At 31.8% G+C, this 18,361-nt stretch overlaps 3 protein-coding genes across 4 annotated transcripts; all 3 read right to left on the bottom strand.

Annotated features, from left to right (window-relative positions):
• Positions 1–683: 683 nt before the first annotated feature.
• Positions 684–4,133, bottom strand: LOC137815215 (very-long-chain 3-oxoacyl-CoA reductase 1). Its single transcript, XM_068618302.2, has 3 exons — positions 2,874–4,133; positions 2,588–2,657; positions 684–1,348 (listed from the first exon to the last, which is right to left on the bottom strand). The coding sequence occupies exons 1-3, from the start codon at positions 3,509–3,511 to the stop codon at positions 1,094–1,096; spliced, it is 963 nt and encodes a 320-aa protein (XP_068474403.1). The 5' UTR covers positions 3,512–4,133; the 3' UTR covers positions 684–1,093.
• A 1,811-nt stretch (positions 4,134–5,944) lies between these two features.
• On the bottom strand, positions 5,945–8,617 carry LOC137815205 (very-long-chain 3-oxoacyl-CoA reductase 1). The gene is made up of 3 exons (XM_068618287.2): positions 7,759–8,617; positions 7,363–7,432; positions 5,945–6,432 (listed from the first exon to the last, which is right to left on the bottom strand). Exons 1-3 carry the CDS (start codon positions 8,370–8,372, stop codon positions 6,112–6,114), a joined length of 1,005 nt encoding a protein of 334 aa, XP_068474388.1. The 5' UTR covers positions 8,373–8,617; the 3' UTR covers positions 5,945–6,111.
• A 2,513-nt stretch (positions 8,618–11,130) lies between these two features.
• Positions 11,131–17,775, bottom strand: RGS1 (REGULATOR OF G-PROTEIN SIGNALING 1). Of its 2 annotated transcripts, none has more exons than XR_016515457.1 (11): positions 17,376–17,775; positions 16,798–16,918; positions 16,589–16,652; positions 16,403–16,487; positions 15,839–15,912; positions 15,067–15,258; positions 14,153–14,241; positions 13,407–13,580; positions 13,054–13,178; positions 12,215–12,336; positions 11,131–11,961 (listed from the first exon to the last, which is right to left on the bottom strand). XR_016515457.1 is itself a non-coding variant. In XM_068618303.2 (11 exons), the coding sequence occupies exons 1-11, from the start codon at positions 17,450–17,452 to the stop codon at positions 11,755–11,757; spliced, it is 1,395 nt and encodes a 464-aa protein (XP_068474404.1). In that variant the 5' UTR covers positions 17,453–17,775; the 3' UTR covers positions 11,131–11,754. The 2 variants fall into 2 exon arrangements, 1 of the variants encoding a protein (XP_068474404.1); XM_068618303.2 differs by having other exon boundaries at positions 13,407–13,645.
• Positions 17,776–18,361: the final 586 nt, after the last annotated feature.

Below are 18,361 nucleotides of genomic sequence, written 5' to 3' on the forward strand. Positions count from 1 at the left end.
ATTAATATATATATATATATATATATATAATTATGATGAGACTTAATCCAATGAGAGTGGAAATTTTAAAATATTACAATTTAATTAAAAATAAAAAACAGTAAGAGATAAGAGATTAAAAAAAATCTATATCATTATATAAAATATAATTTTTTAACTAATTTTAACGTGTTTTAAATTTTTTTTTTACCCATTACTAAATTAAAATAATTTTATTATTTAATAATATACACAATTCTATAATTTTTAGCTCAAAATAACGAATCATTCCTCAACTAAAAAATAATTGTAAAATTTGTATATTTTCTTACAGATTTATTATTTTATATTTTCAAAAATTCTATCATTTAATTGAAATATATATATATATATGCTAAAAAATATGTGTTTTAGTATGGATAACAACAAAAGATTTGAAAAGTTGAAAAATATTATCAATATAAATTTTACTTTATAAACTGGTTTTATAAAATGTATCTGAATTGCATTTAAAAAATTCAATTAAATTAAACTAAACTGGAGTTTAGACAAAAATAAACACCTTAGCTTTTAACTTAGCTAGAGTTTGAGACCATTTTGTTTCTAACTGAATGTAAAGAAAAATTGTCTGACATATATTAACACAATGTTCCATGAAAGATGAAAACTAGTAAGAGATTTTCAGCTAAAATTGCAATTAGGTGATCACCAATGCTCTATTCATTCCCAAACACAAAACCAAGAAACTACAATGCTCTGATGGATTGAGAAAAACACTGGTTTTAACTCAATGTTTTTCCAAATACATCCTTAGTTCTTGGCTTCAAACACAGAAACTTTCCAAAAGCTCACAGTAAGAGAAAGGCATTGAACACAATACACATCATATGAGTTCAACAAAAGTACTGAAACGTGAACAGAAACACCCAAACATGGGAGTTAAAAGAATTTATAGACCACACAACTGATACTAAGAACAACTAACAACATTAAGATGAAATTTAGGAACATATGAGATACTTGGAGTCCTTAATCTGCTAACAATCTGCATATATGTATGAGATGAGTAGCAGCATCTATTGCCTAAACAGCAGAACCAAGCATTCTTCTGTATCTATTCCTTCTTTGTGGAATCTTTGCGCTGTCCCCTCTTTCTAATACCCAAGCAGAACCACAGGCGCCAAGCATCAACAACAAATTCCGGCAATGAGCAGGCCACAGCCCAGAGAAGGGTATGTGGCCAGTATGGCGTGCATCGAGGCTCGTAGCCGATCCATCGCACACCAGCTCTGGCATAGCCATCTGTTGATGGAACAAAGAATGAAGATTTTCTGATTGATGCCATCTTGGTTGCCACATATAACGGAACCTGCATCAGGAAAATCTCAAAATCACAAAAGAATCATACCAAATATATAACTATGTATGTATAATCTCTAAAATGTAGGACACAGAGACACGAATCTATATATTATATAATTATGAATTATATAAATTGACAATAAAGATTTATGTGCATAAGTATGTTTTAACTTTTTAGGTGGCAGAAATATGTTTTTCATAACTAGTTCAAAATGATTTGTTCCTTATTTTTGTAATCATAATAAAAATTTATACAATAAGTTTGAATTTTTAGAAAATTAATGTGTCTTACGAGTGTCGGCGTCCAATACATATGTCCGTCCGACACGAACACACCATCTAAGAGACGTGTCCGAGACAAATGGATATATAGACAATCTTCATAGCAAAATCAATCCATTTCCACATAATCCACTTTTTTACACAAAAATTTGGGTGAGAGTTTCAACTGTACAAGAGATTACTCTATATATACTCAAACAATAGAACAAAAAATTGACCGGACTAGCTTGGTATAGAAGTGCACACTGACACGCAAGTACACCAGAAAAACCAAAGATAGAATGCCATATCACACGCATGTACTAGAATTTTTATTTTTTTCTTGTACACAAAAATCAGTATTAAACAGTGTCCTGACATATCTTCAACTTTAAGCAATTTATAACCATACCTGCCTCAACTAAGAAAGGGGTACAAAGGGGACTCTTTTCTGTTCAGTTTTGCCCAAGGTTTATGTAAGTGAAAAAAAAAAACAGTGATAACTTAATGATCTGTATTGTACCTCAACAAGCCTTATGCTTTCTTTTCATCAGTGTATAACTCTGACTGATTTCAATTGAAATGGTCTTTTTTTTTAAGTTAGTACCACAATTTCAGCCACAAAGATAAGAATTTTGGGTCTCTCATGGCCATATCATTGGATATCCAAAATTTTGCATAGTATTCAGCAAGGTTTAAAAGCTGGTTCAACAATTGCAATTTCAGCTGCAACCAAGGTTTTTAGCCTTTATATTAAGAATTACAACAAAACTACATCCACTACCACAGCCACAATTTAAAATATTTAAAACCAGAGCAATTCAGCTCGAATACACATCAATAAGTAAACTAATTGGCTGGAACTTGATAAGGGGAATTCAGCAAAAATGAGAAAAATGACACTTTTTTACCACACCAAGAGAAAAAACACTAAGCAAGCAAGAAGCTAAGATGAATAATTGAGCACTAAAAAACAGCAATTTACCTGACACTGAACATCAATTCCACTCTTCTTGTATTCAACATAGAGACATCTGGAAAACTGATCGATGTACCTGAAACAATGAACACAACACATAACCTCAACAACCAACAAATACCATAAGGAAAGAACACAAAAACCCAATGAACACAACACATAACCTCAACAACCAACAAATACCATAAGGAAAGAACACACAAACCCAATGAACACAACACAAAACCTCAACCAACAAATACCATAAGGAGAGAACACAAACACCAAGACCAAATCAACAACGAGAACTCACGCTTTGGTGGCGGCATAAACAGCATAAAGGGGATCAGAAGGAATCACAATAGCAGCACCAGAACCAATGTTAACAATCGCCCCTCTCTTTCTCTTCAGCATCCCCGGCAGAACAGCCTGCGTGACCTTGGTGGTTCCCACAACGTTAACCTGAATAAGGTTGTTGAGAAGCCCCTCGTCCACTTCATGGAAGAACCTGGCGTAAGGGTACGAAACTCCCACATTGTTAACCAGCACTCCAACGTCCAACCCTTCAACTGCTTCCCCAATCTTCGCCACACCCTCGTCCAGATCCCCCGAGAAATCGACCACCACAGTCCTCACCTCAGTTTTCCCGAACTTGGCGGCGATCGAATCCGACACGTCCTTGAGCTTGTCGGGGTTCCGACCCACAAGTACGAGGTTGAGCCCTTTACGCGCCAGCTCGAAAGCGAAGCTCTTTCCAATGCCGTCGGTGGGTCCAGTGACGACAGCCCAAGATCCGTACTTTCTAAGGTTTTTGGGAGGTCTGAGAAAATTGACGTAGACCCATTTGACAAGAACGAAAGCTAGTTTCAGAATCGTTAAGAATCCGACAAGAAAGAGCAGCACGAACCATATGGGTTGGACCCTGAGCCTGGAGATTATGCAGCATTCCATTTTGGGAGGTGGAAGGTGTGAATGATGAGAAAGATAGAAGTTCTGGAATTCTGAGGGAAACAATTAGAGCATTGAATTCATTATAATGACGAAGAGTGAGAGAGACAGGTGGTGAAAGAGAGGTGTGGGTGAGGTAGATGAGCGGAAAACCACCAGAATTTAAGTACAAAGTTGGCGCAGTACGGTGGCATTCATTCAATGTTCATATGCCAAATTGTTTAGCACACCATAAGATGTGACCAAACACTTTCATAAAAAACTATACTTTATTTTTCAATATGAATATCCCCATTTGAAAAAAAATATACTTTTTCTAATGGGCAAATCGTGAAACCTAAAAAAATTCATTTTTATTGTTTCATGAACTAAATTGATAGTCTAAGATAATGAACATAAAAAAAGACCTAATTGAGAAAATTACATGAAGAAGTGATAAAATAAGAGAGCTAGTTTTATTGTAGGAGCTGTGGGTATGTTTGGTTTAGTGGGTGCTATAAAACTGGGAGCTCATAAAACCATTAAAAGGTGCATGTTATGCTAGACCAGAAAAAAAAAACATTTAGTGTACATTGGACGTGTCTTCATTCTACACACGCGTAAGATGTGGTGTTTTCTTGTGTTTAATATGATTATTTATACTTACATATATATAAATGATTCATTCTTATAACCGTTTCTTGTTATATGATTTTTATTTTATTTTATCCTACATGAATCACTTAAAAATAAAATTAGTTTAATTTTTTAACCTTTCACTCCTTTATTAACTCCTTATTTTAAGATTTAAGATACAATCTTTATGAAAAATAATTTTTTGAGAAGTAAGAATAAGATAAATAGAAAAAAAATATACCAAATCTTACCTATCAAATAAAATAATCTTAATTTTCAATCATTTTCTTTGTTATTCCACCTCAATTCAAACAACTTCATTATTCGATAAAATCATTATTTATTTGCATTTACCATCAAGTGAATCACATCCTTACTTTTTTGTATTTACCATCAAGTGAATTCCAACCTTAATCTCAACCTCATCACACGATTCAAAAACCACTAGTGAAAGAAGAAAAGAAAAAGTTTAAAGAAGAAGAGAAACTAAACCAAATAAGAATAAAGAAAATGTTAGATTAATTAATTCATCGTTTTCCTTTTATGTGTTATTTTTTGTTTTTCAACTTCGACTCATACAAATTATACAAATTAAAATATGCGGATACACATGCATGACATTGTCTGTGTTTCCGCTAGTAATAAATGATAAATTTAATTATCTTACTTTTATATAATAAATAAAATCACATAAAGTAAAAGACATATGATAATGTGAAGTTGGTTTCCAAGTAAAATAAAGATACACCTAAAACTAAATAAGTAATCATCAACTTAATGATTATTTTTTCACTGAGAGTTTTATGTCAAAATGTGAAATTTCAAATACGTCTTCTAAATTATTATTTTTTATCATTATTTGATATAGTAATTGTTTTGATAAACTAATTAACTAGTGTATTGCTCAATCATTCATATATACTACTATGTTATTCAAACAATTTGCATATAACATAATCTTCCCATTAATACTATTTAAGTAAATCAAATGAGACATACCATGTTAGCTAATAACATTATATTATCAACTAAGCAAAGATAATCCTAAAATCACAATTAGCAAGTATTTGAGTCTTCTAAAAAAATCTTATAAGTAACACTTTTTGAGTATTTCTTGAGTATTGAATATACTTAGATGTTCTTTGAATTAATGATTATTAAAGAAAAGATTCATCTACTCCACATAATGAATTTAGGCTTATTGGTAGGTGTAAATTGGATAAAGGAAGAAAACACATTTTTGTTAAGTATTCAAAAGAGAAGTTAACTTCCTTGGAGTTTGACATTACATATATATTTAGAAATAAAATATGGGTTAACTTTCTAATTAATTTCTTAGCCCCACTAATAAATGTTGTTACAAATTTTAGATTAACCTTTTGATTCATATGTTAATAAACAATAAAAAACACACTAAAATACTATATCCATCTTTCATGTATCAAAATTGTTGACAAAAAATTAGTCTAGATATAGACACAAGAGTCTTCAAATTGTTGAATTTTTAAGGTTAAAGAAATATTTGTTATTCTTCTATTTTATATGGTTTAGATATAAAATAGATCTTGTATATTATTTTATATTAAATGTCTACTTTTATACAAATAAAAAATACATAAATTTTGTATAAAAAATTATAAAAACTCTTGAAATTCACAGGATTTTTAATCTGATAAACCAGTAAACTTTAATGCTGTGTCAACTAGTATAAATTTTCATAATAAATTGTTAATCTATGATGCAAGTGGAGGTGAAAAATATTTTAGGTTAAACAGCTGGCTCTACCAACCCACATGGTGTCAGAAGTTAACCAGAAAGATATCAAATCAAATATTCAAAATATAACTAAATTAACTAAACAGAGCTAGTTGGGAGCAGGTTAACTTCCAAAAGTAAAATTCAAGTAAGAAAAAATAATTAATTCATTGGGGTCCTCATTATCACCCACAATTCTACATAGATTTTGTTACATAGGAACAGAAAGAAACTTAGTAATTTGTACTAGAATCTTGGTTTATGATGTTTGGTTCTTCAGAATCAGATGCAGCTGATAATGTTTTTTTAGTGTTGTTGGAGTCCTTGGAGAATCCTCTTGCGCGAAAATAAAGAAAATAGTTTAACATGTAGGAATCCATAAGTGCATGAGGAATTGCCCTTATGAGAAACCCTTGCACAGAATGAAGAAAATATGGTTCAACTAGTTTTTCGTAGCCAATCCACCTTGTGCATGTTTTGCTGTACAATTCTGGTGTTGGCACAAAAACTGATCTCTTCATTTTGGTCATCTTTGTTGACACAAATAATGGAACCTGCATGACCACATAAAAAACTATTACAAAGAGATGTATTGTTATATGATATCTGTAATTGTATTATGTTCTAATTCTTACATTACATGTATATACTATTCGTCTAATTTAATTTTACCATTCAAAACTATAGTGTAAAACAAATTAAAAAGATGTAAGTATAGAAACTAAAATGAGCTGAACAATGTGTTTCAGTGTGCCTAATATAGTCTCGGGTCAATATCAATAACAATTTATATGCACTTCTTTTAATTTTGAAAGTGTTTTTTAAGAACAAAACCGTGATGAAGTTTCAAGTTCTAAAGCAAAAAATACTTTAGATGCGGTGATTGATGCTAATAATGTCATTTCAACAAATTGTTCTGATATGTCCAATATCAATGAGAGTTTTTATGTACATTTATTCCTTTAACCTTTTAAAGTGTTTTTTAAGAACAAAACCGTGATGAAGCTTCAAGTTCTAAAGAAGACAATACTTTATGCAGTAATTAACTCTAGTGATATCATTTTAACGGATTGTTCCTATATGTACAATAGCCTCACATCACTTAAGAGTCAAGACCAAGATTGAAACTCAAAACAAAATGTATGTTATGAATTGAAAGAAATAGTTTTTAGTATGCAAGAACTAAGGTACCCTTTCTAAAGTTTCTCCTACTAGTCTATGAACACAATACTCAACTATACATGAGGATAAATTACTTTTTTATGCCTTTGTCTCAAATAAATGGCTCTGTGTTTACCATCTTCTAAAAAAAGAAAAAAAGACACCTGTGTGAAGTGTTTTCCACAAGTAATTAATGGATGCTATTTGTAGTGAATGATGATACTCCATAACCAAACAATATCAGAACCTTAAAAGGGTATGAATTCCTGCAATATCCAACAATTTCAAACAAAAAGTGAAGAGAAGATGCAAAAGAGAACCACCTGACATTGGATATCAATTCCTTGATGCTTATACTCCAAACTGATGCATCTGGAGAACATGTCAAGGTATCTGAAAAAATAGCAAGTTCATCTCAGATCTGGATTCACAAATTTTCTTTCAACTAAAATTAAAATAACAACTGGCCAATGAAAACATCTCTGGTTTAAACATCAACATTTTCTTTTTACTTTTAAAGTGAGATTTCCTAAAAAATGCAACATCCTTCAAACAAAGAACATTACCTAAAAAATGCAACATCCTTCAAACAAAGAACATTTCCTAAAAATGCAAGATCCTACAAACAAACAAATAACATTTCCCACCTAGCAAAGCTAGCATGTGTTTGATACATGGAGTTGAACAAATGGAACAAACTTAACCATGGATGAACTTACCCTTTTGTAGCAGCATAGAGAGTGACAAGAGGGTATGAAGGAAGCACCACAGTGGAACCAGAACCAATGTTCACTATTGCACCCTTTTTCTTCTTGATCATGGATGGAATCACAGCCTTGGTGATCCAAGTTGGTGCCTCCACATTCACTTTCACAATGGCATTCATAAGCTCCAAATCAACCTCATGAAAGAATCTTGCAAAAGGGTAAGCCAAGCCAGCACCATTAACAAGCAAACCTACATCCAAACCCTCTATTGCTTCCTCTATTCTCTTGGCTATTTCCTCTCCTCCAACTTTCTGCAAATCTATGACCACAAACTTCACCTCAACACCATGTCTCTCTCTTATTCCCTTCAATGTTGCCTCAAGTTTCAGAGGGTTTCGACCAACCAAGACAAGGTTGAGTCCCTTGGATGCCAATTCAAAGGCCATGGCTTTGCCAATTCCATCAGTGGATCCAGTGACTATAGCCCATGAACCATATTCTTTGAGGTTCTTTGGTGGCCTCAAGAACATCACCCACACCCACTTGAGAAAATGGACAAGGGCTTTGCACACACAAATGAACCCTATGGTGCTTGTTGCCACAAGAAACCTATCCAACCCCTCCATTTTCTTGCAACCAAATTGCAACAAAGCTCGTGACTTTCCAAGACTTCAATCGTATAACAATCAGAAATGGAGAGAGAAACTGTGCAATTAAATGTTTTAGCAACCTTCATCTACATGGCTTTTGTGATTTGTTCTAAATTATTTACACAAATAAAATATTTTCTGTGAAATACCAACTTCCTTAACCTAAGGCTGATTCTCAGTGCACCATATCAGTTCAAATTCACACCCAAGTTCAATAGTATAACAATATGAAAGTGTTTTGTTCTTAATGATTTAAAAATGTTTGTTTTTTTTAATATTTATATCCGTAATTTAAATAAAAAAGTTATATATATATATATATATATATCACTTTCGAATTTTGTTATCCAATCATTTATTTGCACAACATAATAGATATTAAAAAACAACATAACATTCTAAATATTAAAATCCGTAAGAAATGATTCATATATAAAAAAAAGTAGTATAATAATGTGTGTATTTTAAATATTATTACATATTAATATATCTAAACGTAGTGTTGAGTAATAAAAATAAGCAATATAAATAGTGTAATAATTACAATATATACCAATATTTAAAAAAATGTAAATAAAATAATCCTACCATCCAACGCTTCACAATAAATTGGCAATCAATAATATTGTTGTACATTTCTTTCATTTCACTAATGTCAGCTTTTATATTTCTAGTGTTCTTGATACCAAAAATTTCAATATATATATATGATATGATATAAATCAAATTCAATTAGTATTTAGAAATAAAAATAGGTTTAATAATTTATTTCATTCATACTATTTTTTATTTATTTTTCAATAAATTTCTCACTATTTTAAAAAAAAAATCTCAATTTGTCCCAACATTTCGAAATATTTATACTCCAAATAATTTAGAATAAATAAATTAAACTGAGACTTTAAAATTAATAGGATAAAGTAAATTATTAAGTCATAAAAAATACAACATATAATTCATAAGCCAAACAAACTTGAAATAGTGTCTTAAAAATTGTTGCAAGTTATTAAAATATATTTGTCTAAATAACATGATCAAATGAGCTTTTGAATTAGTAAAATAAGATAAAAACGAGATTAAAAGTTTTTCAAACGTTATCTATGAAATCAAAGAACAACTAACATGTATGAATGGTTCTAAAGGTGGTTTTGATGGTTTCAATCCGTTGGGAATCTCTCCTTATTTTAATAGGAATTTAAACGGGAATCTCTCCTTATTTTAATAGGAATTTAAACGAATGAAACTTGATAATTGATCCATTAAATATATTTAATAATAACAATTTTAAAAGTTTTAAAATTATAACTCTCTCTTAAAAATGTGATAAACATTAATTATACACTTCCTCGTAAAGTGATAGTGATCAAGATTTATGGTAGGTAACAAGTTTGGTATGTGTAGCCTGTACCGTCTCTGTTGCACAAAGCCTAGTAAGAATAGGTGGTTAAGCTTTATGAAAAGTAACAATGATGGCATGTGTAAATTAGGTTGACTGTTATGCAGAAAAAGATATTGAAGCACATTGATCTGGCAGTGAAAAGGTGCAATGGAGGTCCTCAATCTGTTTTGGGGCATGAATTTAACAGAATAGGTAGTACGAAGAGAATTGGTGTGAATATTAGCAGTGGAAGGTGCTGGGGTAGGAAAAACAATGCCTGTAGTGTGAAACATAGCAGAGGCATGTATTGCAGACCAATTGTACCAGGCTCAACAATGCAAAATATGGAGTTATATTCAATGGAGTTGGAGGGCAACAAATTTGTGGCTCAAAGGGAATTGTCAGGGCTAGAGGTGAAGTTTGGTTCTCTAAAGAAGTGTACTTCAAGTCTAACTGAACCGATAAACTCAACAAATTCTCATTATGATAGATTCGAAATGATTATGATACTATGTTAAAAAATAGACTTTAAGCTTAACTCAATTTCATAAAACCAACTTATAAGGTGAGGTTTGCACTCACTTATATACTATGAAATGCTTTGATCTCTAGCCGATGTAAGATCTCTATCAGGTTCTATTAGTTTCTTAACAGAAGTGGAAATAGTTATATATATTCATATATATATATATATATTCATATTTGCATATCCAATATGCAGTATAGTGATTGCTGTGTAGAAGGATAGCTCTTTAAGTTTGTGCTTTAATGTTCTATGGTTCTCTTTTTGTAGTGCAAATGACTATTTTATTGGTTTCTGAACTGTGTTTCTGGTGGTTCATCTTGTGCCTTGCAGTGATATTTATGTCTGCTGATTAAGAAACAAGAACAATTAAGCTTATTATCTTATCTTATATTCTTTTATTTCGGATAAACATTAGATCTCAGCGACAGAATTTTTTAAAAAACAGATGTATTGAATCTTGACACAATAAATGCTCAATATAACATGTTTTCAAGAACAAACTAATCAAAGAAAGCTATCCAATGCCATGTAGTTCAGAGAACTCTTAAATTATGTTCTCAATCTTTATTTAAAGAACAAGGGACTCTGAATTCCATGTTTGCAGTCTAGATCTTAGCAAGTTCAGAAGTGGACGAGGCAAAAATTACTCTGTTTAGTGATTATGGCTTTCACACAAGAGAATAGATAAAAAAAAAACAGAACACAACAAGAATTCAACTCGGTTCATTTCTGTCACAAACTAAAAATAACAAATATACATCACTTTAGATAACATCTATCTGCATGAGTGATAAATTTGATAACAAATAATGCAAAACCACCTCTATTGGTAACTAAAATGAAAGATCATGGTTTAGAGATGTGCAATTAACATTTTTCTTTCATAATACTGTTGTTACAAAGTTGCACGGATATAATGAATGAGACTAACAATACAATCAATACAGGTAATTATCATTGCATAGTGATACCTAACATGAAAGCTTTTATAAAAAAAAAAATACAAGTAATTATCAGAATGAAAGACATATCATATCATCAAGGTAGTTGTTGCAGGCTGCATACAACATTTTGATCTCTTTCGTGTACCTTGTACTCTTTAAATGCTAGATAAACACCTGGTTAAAGTATGTGGAGACTATTCAGTGTTCAAATGAAATCAGTATAATACAAGCTACGCAGCAGGAGGTGCATGGTCCTACCCTAACTGTACAGATGTTATGTTTTATATATTGAAAATAAAAATGAAAAGGTAAAAATATACTATTACTTCTTCCTTATACCTCCCTACTCTCCACTGTTCATCTTCTATGGACAATGAACATAAATGTGATCAGAAAAAAACATATCAGTAATTTTTAGTTTTTTTTTTCTAAAGTGAAACTAGTTCACTAGTTGGGCAAGGCATTACCAAACCAGAGAAATTGTGTAAATAAGTGGTAACAACTAGCAAGTCATAAGTCAGTAGTATCACTGCTACAGCCTGAGCTCTTTAGAAGATGGTCCTGGTGAAAAGGATCATCTGCACCATGCACAGAACTCAACCTAGGGGAAAAGTTCCACCCTGTCATTTGTTCCAGCTCATACTCATTAGATCTAACATTGTAGTCTTCCTGGAACTTCAGGAAGAACATTGATGACCAGTAATCTCGCGCCAGGTTCTGCACAAGTGGAATGTTTAATTTAGATGAAAAACTATGCAATGGCTTGCCTAATTTCAATGGACAAATTTAGATTCTCTTGTAACAATGTTTTTAATGTTGTCTAGATTCTTTCTTCGGTCCTTTTTATAACAACCAATGCACTGTCATTTGTTTGTTACAGAAAGAACTGAGTATTGAATGAGAGGATATAACATCACTCAATTTTAATCAAGGGTGTCTTGTAAAATTGTGTTGAGCCTAAGGAACTTACTGTTCTCATCAACTGAATGATCTCGTTGAGTGCATTTTGGAATAGATCATGGCGCGCTAGGTTGGAAGTAGACAAAATTTCTTGTTTGCTTCTATGAGAGATGTTCACCTCCATAGCCGCACCTGTAAAATTATATTCTAGAAAATGTTAGAGAAAGCTCCATATTTGAAGGAACAATTGCAAAACAAGTGACTTTCCCTCCTATAGCTCTTGGTATTTCAACTCATTCACTGGAACCCCTTGAATGAGACATAAGACTGTGTTAAATCAAATAATCGTGTTCAAAAAAGGATTGGGAGAAAACTGATCTTACAATTCTGAATCGATGTAAAACAGACATTGACACAGACACTGATACGACACGTAAATACGTATAATCTCTAAAATGTAGGACACGGGACACGAATCCATATATTATATGATTATGACTTATATAAATTGACAATAAAGATTTATGTGCACAAGTATTTTTTTTTTATAGAAGAAAGATGTTTTTCATGGCTGGTTCAAAATGATTTGTTCTTTACTTTTATAATCATAATAAAAAATTATACAATAAATTTGACTTTTTATAAAATTAATGTATTTCTCCTTTCTTAAAATTGTATTAGAACTGTGCTAGAATTGTTAGAAATCCAACAAATATTTTTTCAATTGAACATTTTACCGGTACGTGTCCTACGAGTGTCGGTGTCCAATACTTGTGTCCGACACGGACACACCATTTAAGAGGCGTGTCTGAACCTCATAGTTCTGAATATGGCAAAGACTGATCATCATGGAAACAACCAAGAGAAAGGATGAAAGAAGGAAGCCACCTGGGAACAAGAATTACAAACCTGCAACTATGTATTTCTCAATAATATGTCGTGCCATATAGATCCTTCTCACAGAGTCATCTTCAGGTATTTTACTGAGCTCATATACTTCATCAAAGAAGTGCACACTCTCCCCAGCCAAGCAACTGTATATATGTGAAAATAATATTACTTCTTTTATTTAGTTCAAAGAAAGATAAAAAAAAAGAAAAAAATAGGCATACTTTACTTCAACTTTGATGTTTAGGTGCAAAACTTTCTGGACCTCAAGAGAAAATATCACCCATTTCATCAGAATTGCTTTTCTTAAATAAGTCATATCTTTTGAAGTCCTTAAGAGAAACTATAATTCGTACAAAAAAAGCATGTTTTACCTATCAGCAAATGCCATAAAAGACTGTCGGAATCTCTTATTCAAGAGAAGCTTATCCAATGGTTCATTGTGATCTATCCTTGAGATTGGTTCACTTTGTGCTAATACCCCACTGTCAGGTATGCCCAGAGCCTGGCTCATTGTGCGAAATTCTCGGGTTTCTCTTCTCCTCAAGCTGATTTGTGAGAGAAGTGGTTGAGAACTTGATATTGAAAAGAAAGCCACCACAAGTATGCTAGCCTTTAAACAAAATCCATATAGAATGGAAGTAAATAAAAGTTTCACAAAGTAACACTACAAGAAAATCATCAAATAGAAATCAATTTTAGAGACAAAAAATAATTAGTTGCTATATTGACTAAATTAGATGCTATTTTAGAAACTAAAAAATTATTAGTTTCTATTATTGATAAATAGTTTCTAAATTGGTATTTAATTAGCTACCAAAGTTTTTGCTACCAAATTTAGAATCTAAATAATTAGTTATTAAAACCTTAGTAACTAATTAGATACCAATTTAGAAACTATTTATCAATAATAGAAACTAATTTAGAAACCAATAATTTGTTTAGTCTCTAAAATAATATTCAATTTAGTCAATATAACAACTAATTAATTTCAGTATCTAAAATTGGTTTCTATTTAATGATTTTCTAGTAGTGTAATCACTTGGATTTAACTTTCAATGTACTAAAAATGTCTGAGATTTCATAGTAATGAAACATAAGAAACGGTAGGAAAGCATACCACAACTAAAAGCATAAATCTAGAGGCAACTTGAAGCCATGAGATATTGTCATAAACTTCATTAAGTGTGTAAGCAGTAACCCAAACAGCTGCCAATATAAATGAGCAAAAGATAAATTATAGAGACCACCAAGAAAAGCCATCCACAAAATATGCAAGCTCATATTTGATAACACTATTTTGAAAATAAATAAGCAGATATAGAACCAGGCAATGCAAAACGAATGACATGGTTTTTACCTCAGCTAGCCATGTTAATGTGATTAAAAAACTGTGGTTAATTAAGAGACTATAAAGTATGGAATCTCTTTTCAGAAAGTGAACAATAAATTATATTTGGGGTATTTTGGTGTATTTTGATGGTTTTGTAGCTGCAGTTTGCAGTGCTTATAGCATTCCAATACGAGCACGGTGCTAGCTGGAATAGGATGTTTGGCTTATGCAGCAAACATTATTTATCTATTGCTTCTGGAGTGTTTGTTCATCTTTTTATTCTTGGAGATTCTTAATGTGGTTTGGTTTATGTAAAAGGGTTGGGATACCCTTTTGTATCCCTCTTTATTTAATTTCATTCTTGGCTGATAAAAAAAAATTATATTTGGGATAAAACTTCTCCAAAACTAGTTGTCTGAGCAAACTGGTTAAAGAATATGCAATATCTGTTACATTTGCAAATATGCATTGTGGAGTTAATGCTGGTTTTAGTATCAGATTTTTTACTAGGATGTTACACATTTAGATTCAGGTAAGAAATGTTTTTTCCCTGAAAACAGAAAAACTAACTAATTAAGAACTTAAGGGCTAATTCATCACCTTAGTAACAGCCTTAGAGAACTGGTTACTAAGAAGCCATGAACTTCAAAAGAAACAGAGAAATAAGGAGTTTTTTTGTAAATGTAGGAAAAGGTGTGTACCAATGGACACAGCTGATACAAGTATTCCCCGCCAGAGGTCTTTGAGTTCATCAAACCTGAATTCTACATGATGAACAGCAGTTGTAACCCCAACCAAAATAGCAATATACAATGCGTGAAGGCTTATAACTGGGATGGTCCATTGAGCTTTCATGTGACAGCGACTGCTTAGAGGCTTCATCCAATGGATAACTAGAGAATGAAAGAATAATTTTGTTAGAAATAAACAGTGGAAGAAAGAAAGTAAACAAATGAGACATAACAGTTTTAGGGACAGAAAGGGGAGTGGGTTCTGGTAATCACTTCCATAAACTCCACAAGATGTTTAGAAAATCATGGACACAAAGCAGAAACACTTAGATAAGCTGAAGAGACGAAGTCCAACAAAATTTTGAAATATTAGATAAAAGGAGATAAAAAAATGAAAAAATTCTATGGACAAAAGTGAAAAAAAATACACCTGCTACCTATACTTCAAGTTGTATTAAGAAGTGGACTTTAAGCGTAACTCAAACTCATAAAGCCAGCTTGTAAGGTGAGGTTTGCACCCACTTATATACTGTGAAATGATCTAATCTCTAGTCGATGTGTGCAAAGTGAACTGTAAGTCTAACTCAACCTCATAAAACCGGCTTATAAGGTGAGGTTTGCACCCACTTATATACTATGAAATTATTTAATTTCTAATCGATGTGTGATCTCCAACAAGTTGTTAATTCCACGTAATAAAAACTACACCAGTAAGAAAATTAAAATGAATTCAGATTCATACCAGCAGCACCAGCAATCCAGGGAAGTAGAATAAGTGGAAGAAAAATATATGATCTTATCAATGGTAAACGTCTCCTGAAAAAACAATAGAGGAGAAAATTAAACACCCAAGTCATAAAAGAAATGATGACTCCTTTAGCACCGGTTAAGAATTAAAGTGAAAACAAAAAAAAGAAGTATCAACAATAAAAAGTTGTAGCATCTTGAAGTAATAGGCAAAGTGCCAAATAATGCTTACTAATAACCGCATCATCAGTAAAAAATTACAAGTCTCCATGAGCTAAATTGAATAATAGTTTCACCAGCACAAACCAATCAAACAAACAGAACGTTATGACAATAAATTCAACAGGTTGGTTGCCATGTGTTGTGGTTGTGGAAAATACATCCCAACTGCTTCAAGCTGTGTGGATCATGAACTTTAGGGTGCTGTTGGAAGAACTTATTGGAAGCACTTAATTAAGTTATTTAATCCAAACGCATCCTAAAGCCATTATTTTGACTTATAGACAATCAGCAACTTCCAACAAAGCAGCTTAAAAACCAATATGAAGATGTCACTTACTTGACAAAGATAAAATATAATTGTGAAGCCTGCGTTATGCGACAGCTGAAGAGCAAACCAAACCCCAGTGGACCTTCACCCCAGACTGAAAATAAACAGGAAAAACATTATTATACTAACAACTGTTCATCTTTTTAATACTTAAAGCATAAACAAGTCAGAAAAGACAGCAAAAAGAATGATAACCTCCCCATAGGTAGCATGACCGCAACCAATGCCTCTCTCTAAGTTTCAAAATATTATTCGATATCTGCATAAAAACAAATACACAATCACTAAGCTTGAGAACAAGGCAATGCTGAGTTGATACTGCAGTAACACTAAACTACCAGAAAAGTTGCTATTGTTTTTGTGACAGAAAATAAATGACAGAGACACAAAGAACTCATTTCTACCACGAGCGATACAAGAAGGATGAAACTGGCAACAACTTGAATTACAGGTATCCAGAAGCCACTGCCTTTGGAACGAGGAACCTTGTGAACTATGAAGGGAAATATGGACCATAAGAGAAGCCTGATAGATAGAAGCCAACCAAAAGCAAATGCATAAGAAAACTAATGTCACATATCATCTGTTCAGACAAACTTCTTTGTAACCACTTTCAAAAAGTAAAATGATTTTCACAATAAGCTCAAATAAGTTGGTACATAATTTCATGAATTTTTTTTTTACAACAAAAAAGTAATTACAGTCTTTACGTATTTCACCATAAAGATGAGACTGAAGAACAAACTAAATCACCCAACACAGGAATCACACCAATCATCAAAGAGAGAGTCCCACCAAGGAAAAAAGCATTTTTGCTTGATGGGGATGGTGGGAAACCAAAAGGGTATATGAATAAGTATATTATAAGTTCTTAGTCAGGTTCAAAACTCTTTGGGTCATAAGATCAAGCAAGTAAAGTGGCCAATTTGGCACAATAAGAACTACCCTTTACACAAGGAAAGGGGCAAAGAGAGAAACTTACACAGTGAAGGAAATAATGGACAGAGAAATGGCTATGTAGTCTGTGGGGCAACCTCCTTTGACGGCACAACTCGGCATTCTGATTTCATTTGACAGTTAGAATCTGCAGATTCAGAGTTCAGAGTTGAAACAGTTGCATTGAATCGAAGCTGGCACTTTGTTCTGTTCTGTTCTGTTGCTCCTTAATTATGCAGTCAACAACACAGTCCTTCAGTTCCACGTGATGTTTGTTTCACCACAGTTTTTCTTGCTTCGGAATTTCCCAAGATATATCACAGTGCTTTAAGAATCATTGTTTTATTCACAAATCCCAATCAAAGTGTTAATAATAAAGACCTTGACTTGTACGGAAATTATGAAACCAATCTCTTACCAAATCTTCATACTCAACCCTACACTACACTTTCATAATTACTTATGCTTTGTTAATTTGAAAACAATCATTTCATAAACATTCTTATATATTACAAGGTTTTCTTAACAAAATTATATTAGAAAAATAATAATTTGATAAGCTTGGAGTTGTATATAATTATGTGATGAGTTTAAAAATAAACATATATAATAAAATATAAATTTGTAATTAAATGATATAAAAAATATTAAAATGATTTATAGACTGAACTTGATTCTATTTTTTTTAAGAAAAAGGTCTAAATCAAGGTGAACTCACTCAATTTTGTTGTGGAATTTGAAAGGGTTGTTTAATATAATGTTTTAATTTTTAAATTTTGATGTTATTTTTTAACTAAATAAAACTAAGTTTCGCTTTCTCTACAATAAAAGTTGAAGAGATAAAGTTTTGATTTTCAATTTTAAAAAACACTAAAAATGCTAAGCTCATTGTACTTAACTATCAGATTGAATTTCATTAGCAAAAGTTGAATAATATAGAGAAATTATATATATATATATATATATATATATATATATATATATATAAAAGTAGCATGCTTCATCTAGAAGCACACGTGTTGAGTATTTAAT

This window comes from Phaseolus vulgaris, chromosome 1 (assembly GCF_051622355.1).
Source record: "Phaseolus vulgaris cultivar YP4 chromosome 1, ASM5162235v1, whole genome shotgun sequence".
In the NCBI taxonomy this organism is placed as follows: domain Eukaryota; kingdom Viridiplantae; phylum Streptophyta; class Magnoliopsida; order Fabales; family Fabaceae; genus Phaseolus; species Phaseolus vulgaris.